This window comes from Limulus polyphemus, unplaced genomic scaffold (genome assembly GCF_000517525.1).
Source record: "Limulus polyphemus unplaced genomic scaffold, Limulus_polyphemus-2.1.2 Scaffold5098, whole genome shotgun sequence".
In the NCBI taxonomy this organism is placed as follows: domain Eukaryota; kingdom Metazoa; phylum Arthropoda; class Merostomata; order Xiphosura; family Limulidae; genus Limulus; species Limulus polyphemus.
Window position 1 is genome coordinate 71580 of NW_013670708.1, and position 9161 is coordinate 80740.

Genomic DNA, 9161 nt, shown 5'->3' on the forward strand with positions numbered 1-9161 from the left:
CAAAACAAACAAACAAACACCACCTCGAATCAGTTTATATGTTTTAATTGTATTCATATAATAACTTTAAAGTATAACAGGTTTTAAAAAGAACGTTAAGTTTTATAAATTATTCTTTCAAATACGGCTCTTCAAAATGCCATGGACTCACTAATGCTAAAATCTTTACTAATCAAAGTTATTTCTATATTCTTCAAGAGGAATTTCGGTTTTATGTAATGTGCAAAAGTTAAGAATAAAGTCTGGATATTGGAATGAACACAACTTAAAAATAATTTATTCCTCCTTACCTTTTAAAGTGTTCTTCTTTCCTTGGAGGTTCAGGTTTCTCAGAGAAGTGCAGAAACCACTCGGTAACTGATTCATTTCCGGTAAGAATCGATCTAACATCACTTCACCAAAGTCAAACTCACGAATCATCTGATCGTCATCTGTGGCTTTGTTCACTGCACCAAAATCCAATTCTTGGGCTATATGATCAATATCTGGTGCCTTATTTACTGCACCAAAATCCAACTCTCGAGTTATTTCACCAAAATCCAATTCTTCTGTTATATGGTTGATATTTGAGGGCTGTTTCACTGCACTAAAATCCAATTCTTGTTTTATTTCACCAAAATATGGTGCCTCATTCACTGCACCAAAATCCAATTCTTGTTTTATTTCACCAAAATCTGGAGCTTCATTCACTGCACCAAAATCCAACTCATGGGTTATTTCACCAACATCTGGTGCCTCATTCATTGCACCAAAATCCAATTCTTGTTTAGTTTCACCAACATCTGGTGCCTCATTCACTGCACCAAAATCCAACTCATGGGTTATTTCACCAACATCTGGTGCCTCATTCATTGCACCAAAATCCAATTCTTGTTTTATTTCACCAACATCTGGTGCCTCATTCATTGCACCAAAATCCAACACATGGGTTATTTCACCAATATATGGAGCTTCAATCACTGCACCAAAATCCAACTCATGGACTATTTCACCAACATCTGGAGCTTCATTCACTGCACCAAAATCCAACACATGGGTTATTTCACCAATATATGGAGCTTCATTCACTACACCAAAATCCATCTCATGGGTTATTTCACCAACATCTGGTGCCTCATTCATTGCACCAAAATCCAACTCATGGACTATTCTATCCGGACTTGAAGTCAGAAAGTCTGGATTCTGATTATAATCCAAACTATTACTCTTTTCATCCGTGTTGGAAACCTTATACACTTCTTTATTAGCTATATTTAGATCTTGAGAAACGAATATGGTAGGATATGCGAACCTTTTCAACACATCAACACAAGTACCACGTTGGCCTTCAATGATACTTAACGGACAACCATCCTGACCGTAATTGCTACTCGAAATTTTAACAGCCCTTTGTACAAAAGTCTTATGTACCAGGTAATGATTTTCCTTCTGAATACTCTCACTAACGATGGCAATTTGAAACTCTGGTTCTACGAATAAGACACGTGGAGAAATAGCAGGTTTTGAATACTGTGGTTTGCAACAATGCTGATACTGATCCTCAGCGTGCTGTATAACACGAGAGTTGCTGAAAAGATATTGTGTCTCGACCATGCTGCTAAAACTCTGCAACAGTGTTTTCAGATTTAATTCTTGAGGTTTACTGGTGACTGTAGAAAAGTCACAAACTTCTTCTGTTTTTTGATCCACGTTATATGAAGTGACGTGTATTGGTAACAATATTTTTATTGGTGAATGAAAGCAGTTCACAAATTCCTCAGCTTGTACCATTGATACTGTATGATAATTTGTATGATACGTTGAGAGCAATGATGTGGTACAAGTTTGTTCTAAAAGCCCAGATGTGCAGTCCTCAACAAGCAGACCATCCTCAACACTAGTTCTACCCTGAACAGCTGCAGAATGATAGACATCAGTGAGAAATAACTTGGCTGTTTCTTCTTTAAGAGGAACTATCGAGAACACAGTTATTGGAGATTCTAAGAGGGCTTCACTACATTTTTTCTGATTGGTAAACATTCTGAGAAAAGAGCTTATGATACAGGTTTGAGGCAATTGATGAAAAATCACACTGGTTGATAGTTCTGGTGTTATATACAGGGTTCTCGTGGAAGGAAGCTGGCATTCCAGTGATATACTAAGGTTTTGTGATAACAAGGCTATCATTCATGACAATATCTTCAGTGACTAATAAATATTCATTGCAATCCATCCACAGAAATGGCAAATGCAATCCAGGACCATTAATCATATTGTTAGGTTTTGAATACATAACATTCCAGTGCATGTAAATCTCCTTCTGATGAAGAGCTTTATAAGGAGAGTGTAAATTTATGTTTGGTCTCGTTATGAACAAAGTGTTATCTTCAATGAGTAACTGAACGGTGTCATAATGCTCGTAGACTTCAAACAAACTAACGGGAAATATATAAGGTGAAATTACCACTTCTGGAGAATCCTGTTCAGGATGGAAGATAAGATTATTGCTGTCTTGTGTGCTGTAAGTTGTGAACACCAACTGGTTCTGTTGAGCTAATTTAAACTCGATGACTGGTTTATTCTTTAATACTGATGATGTCAGTAGGGGAATAGTAAATGTCGTCAGAGGGTCTGGAAAGTTCAGTTCTGTGCATAAATCAGTCACTTCTAGAGAAAGGACACCAAATCTGTCGGTAAACTTTATGATCAAACAATCGTCGATTATACCTGTCTTTAACACTGTTGCAGCATGTTTGATGGACTGGATAACAACCGTGTCTAGAGTCTGTAGGTTCTGAATGTTGGACTTTGGCTTTAGAACAATGATATCCTCTAAGGAATTTTCTCTGCATGAAATAGCTACGGGATTGTGAGGAACAAGTGCAAAAGACAGTTTATGTTCAGTTATGTTATGTACTTGAGGGTGTGATATATATCGTAATGACTCTTCTGGTATTAGTTGAAATGTGATTGTTAAATCTGTTGTATAAATAAGATTAGGCTTCACAGAACATAAATTAGTAAGAAAGTCAGATGAAAAGACTTTCAATGGCTGCTGTTCTTGGAGTATCTGAGAATGTTTAAGACTCTTTTCATACAAAGGAACATTATTTATTTTCTTCATGAGCATTGGATAAAATGACGAAACCCACGTTGGTATTTTACTAGGTGATGATTGTAGTAAGTCGACCGTGAAAGCTGCTTTCAAGTCTTGTGTATGCAAAGTTTTTATTGTAAGAATAGGAAAGTGTTCAAAAACATTTTCCCCAAAAAGTGATGGACAAGGATCAAAAGCAACACGTGCTACATCACATTTTCCTTTAAGCATTTGGACAGAATCATATTCATTTCTCATGGAAATCATTCTATTGGTAAAATCTTCAGCAGTTACTGAAAGTGATCTATCTTGCGCTTCCAGAACTGGCTGCACGTTTTCCATAATAGCCATATAGTTCTGTACAGCACGTGTGTCCTCAGAAAAGATTAAACTATTCCAAGATTCTTCCGAAAAACAGGTCACTTGTTCTTTTTCCTCGTGAACCTCCTCAATGTTTGGTATATTCTGAAACTGTACACTTAAACTTGGAGTCTCTGATGAGTATAAGTTGAAACTTGGGGTGATTACAAGGGGTTCACATTCACAGCTAATTGAAATATAAAACAAGGTACCATGAAACATAAATTGCATGTTTTGTTCTTTAATTTTCTCGATGGAAGGTAGACCAGGTGGCAAAAAGACGTTTAAGGGCACTTCTTCTATGACAGGGTTTGTATGAACTGGAAGCTGTGTAGTTTCGTAAATTATGTTACCACTTACACAGGACCTGGATGCTTCACATATTAAAACTTCTCTAGTGCAAGGAATTACGTCCTTCAAGGTCTCACTTTGTGCTAGAGTTATTGGTCGAACTAGAACCGAAAGTTGTGACGTGGTTTTAACTTTCAAGGCTCGTTGTGGATAAGCTACAGAAATCTGTTTTGAAATAAGGTTATTTTCTTCGATTGTAGAAGAAAGAAAGCTATTACATCTTTCTAAAATTGAAAGAATTACAACAGGTTCCTCATCAGGAATAGTGACTTCAGTTGTGACTGAAAAACAGAATACCCATCGTGCCATTCGAGTATTTACTTCTTCCGAGAGCTCAAATGCTACAAAGTTTGTGGGGATCTCCCACATCTTAGAGTTTTCCACAATGGTGTTAATGTTGTGAAGTACGAAAGGGGATTGACAATGAATGATAAAACTTTCTTCAGTTGTTAAAACACAAGAAGCCACAACGCCGTAAGAGTTAACCACATCGACCTCGACTGCTGGAAATCTGGAGAAATGTTCTAGAACAGGAAGTGATAACATGTGGATCGAATGACACTCTGTAGATGCTAAGGTATGAAGGCTGTCTGTTACCAAAGAGGGACTAGTAATATTGGCAGCTACTTTGCTTTCTGATTGCATTTTAAACAAGACAGATTCCAAGGGTTGTTGCACAGATGCTAAGGTATGAAGGCTGTCTGTAACCAAAGATGGACTAGTAATATTGGCAGCTAATTTGCTTTCTGATTGCATTTTAAACAAGACAGATTCCAAGGGTTGTTGCACTCTTCGTATTGGAAAGGAGTGGAATAGTATAAAGGTTTGGTGGACTTGTTGAGGAAAAATATTTAATGACGAATTGAAAGGATGCTGAACCAAGGAGGAAGGTTTTTGCGTAAGGGTCAGAAGTTCTTTTTTGGCACATATATCCTTTGATACTGTCGAAGAATTTAAAACTGGGCTGAACCTTGTAAATTCTGCTTTATAACTAACACAAGGATTAATGTCTTCTTCGATTGTGCAAGGACTAGAGTTATTAAATTTGGTTATATTTTGTATTTGAATGGCATGGAAAGTAAAGATTGTTTCACAGTGAGAGGTGACCAAATAGGGTTTGACAAGCTGAGGTTTTACTTGGAAATTCGTTCTTGTATTTTCTAAAGTTCTGTGACTCAGAGTATCTTCTGTTAATGTTATACTTATTATTGCATTTACAGAGTTTGGATACGTGAGCTCCCAGCTAACAGATTCTCCACAATAATCAGATATACGACTCTCTTTTATAAATATTACAAGGTCTTCATCTGTGAGTGTTTCAGATTTCTCTACCAAACCTTGACTTGGATGAATAGTGAAATGAGGTTCTATGAATTGCTTTAGTGGTTTGTTAACTCGGTTATAAAATGTTGCTGGTGTGTTTGTGAGGATATCGTAAGATAAGATACTGCTATATTGAAATTCTTCTGAAATTGTCAAAGGCATTAGAGACATATTAAACAAATCTGTATATCCAACAGAGAGGGAATCGCTTTCACAGATAATTACAAAACACACCGGTAGAGAAGAATACGTCTCTGTCAAACTAATAGAAGCAGTACAACATGATGGGAAAATCAACTTACGGGGTAAAGCAATTTCCTCTTCAGGATATATAACACTTTGGACTGCTGTTTTCCACCAATACTCAGTTACTGAGAAACTTGTAAAACAATACCCTCTTTCGTTTTTTAGGTAAAGAGTTAAACTCTCACAACAGCCTGTTTGACTACATGTGACCAGTTCTCTTGGAGTTACCTCCACAGTATGTCTTGAATTCTCACGAAGGCATAGAAAGCTTGGTGGGGTAATGAAATTGAGAGGAACAGGCTCTATCATTTTACAGGCCTTCTGGGCCATCGTTAAAAAGCTATCATGGAGGTTTAAGGTAGCATGGTCGACATTTTTCTGTGAACTGCAAGTAAACAAGCTAACTGATCCAAACAAGACAGGATGATCCACTAAGAGAGGGTTGGGAAAATAGTTATTCACAGAAATAAATGGCATAAACACTTCTGAATGAGTCTCCAACGATTTTAACACACTAGACTCCAAGGAGTGAGTTTCAAAAATGTAACAGGGAAACTTACATTCCTGCTCGGAATGGATTAATTTATCACTTGAGTAAGAACTAGAAAATGCGATGTCCACAAGAACACTTTCTTCTAATGGAAGAATCACCTCTCTTGAGTATACATAATACCGAAGACCAAACATATTGCTACGTTGCTGAGATTCCATCTTTAATAAAAATGGGTTAACTGTAACGTAATCATAACAAGTTAGAAAGTGCTGTGCTATGCTGTATGCTTCCAAGAACCTATTTTCTAATTCTGGCTTAAGTAAGACTGTCTTAAAGTCAGTCTTCTCTAGATGAATCGAAATACCACTTTCTTCCAGCTGATGATTTTGTGAGGCAACATTGTTTGTCAGTGCAATAACTTTACAAGGTGATATCTTCATCAGAAGTGACGCTACAGAGGGAGTAAAAACTTTAATTGCATAGGTGTTCTCCATTAAAAGAAAACATATCAAATGATGACGGTAATCCTGGTGAGTAACTGTTTCCAATATTTCGGAATGTCGTGATGATTCCATGTTGTGCAAGACTGTGTCGTGTATTTTTTTAAATTCTGGATGGATGATAGCACTAAATTTATCATGGTAGCTAACACTATCAGTTTCAATGGTCACAGCTGTCTGAGAACATGAAGTACAAGCACTGTCTTCGAAAACTATCATGCTTCTTTCAGAAGGCACAGTGGAGAAAATATTATTAGTTTCAGCTGTGTGAAGGGTCATTATGCTTTGACAGTCAATCACCACATGCTCCGAACAAAAGTCAAATGTTTTTATAGTCTTTGTTGAACCCATCATTTCTTGTGATGACCAGAAGAGAATGTCACAATAAGAGTTAATCAACTCTACTACAGGTACCAAAAGGGGAACGAACGAAGTAAGCACACGGGCTGTATTTGTTTGTGAGGAAAAAAGTGAAATCTCAGTACAAAGTCTTAAATGCTCAATAACTTGATTATTCATCCAAAGGTCAGCCTCTATAGATATGGGATTGAACAACCTGCTCAGGCAAATAGCAGAGGATTGAAATAATTGCTCGATCATAAGACAAAATATTTCAAGTGGTGGCTCATGTATACTTTCTGTACTTTTTAGGCAGGCATATGAATAACTTTTGTGTATAACTTCGTTGCTGATAAATGTCTGTGGGTGCACTGTTTCAGAGAACTGAAAACTATACTGACTTTCATATTCAAGAATAACTACATGTTCAGAAGTTTCTCCAACAATCAGAAAATTGGGTTTATATGTAAAGTATTGCTTATGGTCAAAAGGTTGAAGATCAATTATCTCGGGTTTGAACTGTGAGGGCAATGGCAAAGTTAAGCAGTGATAAGATTCCATCTGAAGACAGTGTTGTGAAATAGGAGAATGCTTTTTCTCCAAACACTTGCAAGGAGTGATGCAGCAAAATGAAGGTTGTCCTGTCCAAAACGAAGTCAGACGGTGTTCACTATCTTCAACATTTATTTGGGTTTGCATAACAACCTCTTTTTGCACTTGTACTATATTTATATTCAGCTTAAATTTTAAAGTTGCCTTAGAATTTTTCGTTAATACTTGGTCAAAGATTGGCAAAGTTATCAGAATCTCCAAATTTCTCAAACTTGGTTTGACATATTCAAAGTTAGTGGTATGGGTTTTATATTCTTTAGCTTTAAAAATGTTCAGTGATCCTACTTCTTCCTGTGCAAAAGAGTGCAAAACACCGAAGAAATTTTTTTGTTCTGTAGTTGATATTATTGCACTAATGTTTTTCACTGCCAAAGGATCTTTTGAGTATGTATCAAATGATTCGTGTGTTTCAAAAGTTGTATGAATTATTGACAACCAGGTGTTCCAAAGAATGCTTGGTGAGACAACATTTGGTGATATAGCCACAAATACAGACGTGGAAATATTGCTTTCTAAATATTGAGAAAGTATAGATATGTTTGGTGTTAGATGATATAAGACATTACCACTGTCGGTTGGAGTTAAACCCATCTTCATAACGAAAATATTTTCATCAGTTGCAACGAAACTGCACAGAAGGAAAGAAGTTTCTTCGTAAAGTAAACAATTCGAAATTTTTGATAGTTCTCTGGGGTCCTTCTTGAAGAAGTTTAATGATGATTCCAAAAATAATGAGTCGAATACGATGAATGACTTGAGAGCAGGATTAATGACAGGTAATGCTGAAGCAGCGACAAATGAACTGACATTTTCGAATTTCTGAAAATTTTCTGTACTGAACATTTTACAGCTCTGGTCTAATATTTTTAATTCACGTGTAGGACCCAGCTGAAGATCACATGTTGTGAGGTTTAGTTGCTTTATACATTGGTGCAAAACAGCTGAAAAATAAGGTTCACTTTTCCAAATCAGCTCAGGCCAATGTTGTTGTATCTGTACAATATCAAGTACTTCTTTGTGAGGTTGGGTCCAGAAGATGTCAGCTGTGGAATAATGATCACATTCCCAAATCAACTCAGGCCAGTGTTGTGGTATCTCTACAGTGTCAAGTATTTCTGTGTGAGGTTGTGTCCATAAGAGGTCAGCTGTAGAATAATGTTCACTTTCCCATATCAACTCAGGCCAGTGTTGTGATATCTCTACAATGTCAAGTACTTCTTTGTGAGGTTTTGTCCAGAAGAGGTCTGCTGTGGAATAATGTTCACTTTCCCAACTTAACTCAGGCCAGTATTGTCGTATCTCTACAATGTCAAGTACTTTGTGAGGTTCTGTCCAGAAGAAGTCAGCTGAAGTATAAGGTTCACTTTTCCAAATCAACTCAGGCCAGTGTTGTTGTATCTCTACAATGTCAAGTACTTTGTGTGAGGTTTTGTCCAGAAGAGGTCTGCTGTGGAATAATGTTCACTTTCCCATATCAACTCAGGCCAGTGTTGTGGTATCTCTACAATGTCAAGTACTTCTTTGTGAGGTTGTGTCCAGAAGAGGTCAGCTGTGGAATAATGTTCACTTTCCCATATCAACTCAGGCCAGTGTTGTGGTATCTCTACAATGTCAAGTACTTCTTTGTGAGGTTGTGTCCAGAAGAGGTCAGCTGTGGAATAATGTTCACTTTCCCATATCAACTCAGGCCAGTGTTGTTGTATCTCTACAATGTCAAGTACTTCTTTGTGAGGTTTTGTCCAGAAGAGGTCTGCTGTGGAATAATGTTCACTTTCCCATATCAACCCAGGCCAGTATTGTTGTATCTCTACAATGTCAAGTACTTCTTTGTGAGGTTTTGTCCAGAAGAGGTCTGCTGTGG

General features: G+C 37.0%; 2 protein-coding genes across 2 annotated transcripts in view; both read right to left on the minus strand.

The window, feature by feature from the left end:
• The window catches only part of LOC111089047, a 14963-nt gene extending 12834 nt beyond the window's left edge, over positions 1-2129 (minus strand). The window contains exon 1 of the mRNA XM_022400724.1: positions 291-2129. Coding sequence (XP_022256432.1) covers positions 291-2019 — 1729 coding nt within the window. The 5' untranslated portion in view covers positions 2020-2129. The remainder of the gene's footprint in view (positions 1-290) is intronic.
• Positions 2119-9150, minus strand: LOC111089045. Its single transcript, XM_022400723.1, has 2 exons — positions 8760-9150; positions 2119-8658 (listed from the first exon to the last, which is right to left on the minus strand). The coding sequence occupies exon 2, from the start codon at positions 8141-8143 to the stop codon at positions 2138-2140; it is 6006 nt and encodes a 2001-aa protein (XP_022256431.1). The 5' UTR covers positions 8144-8658; positions 8760-9150; the 3' UTR covers positions 2119-2137.
• Positions 9151-9161: the final 11 nt, after the last annotated feature.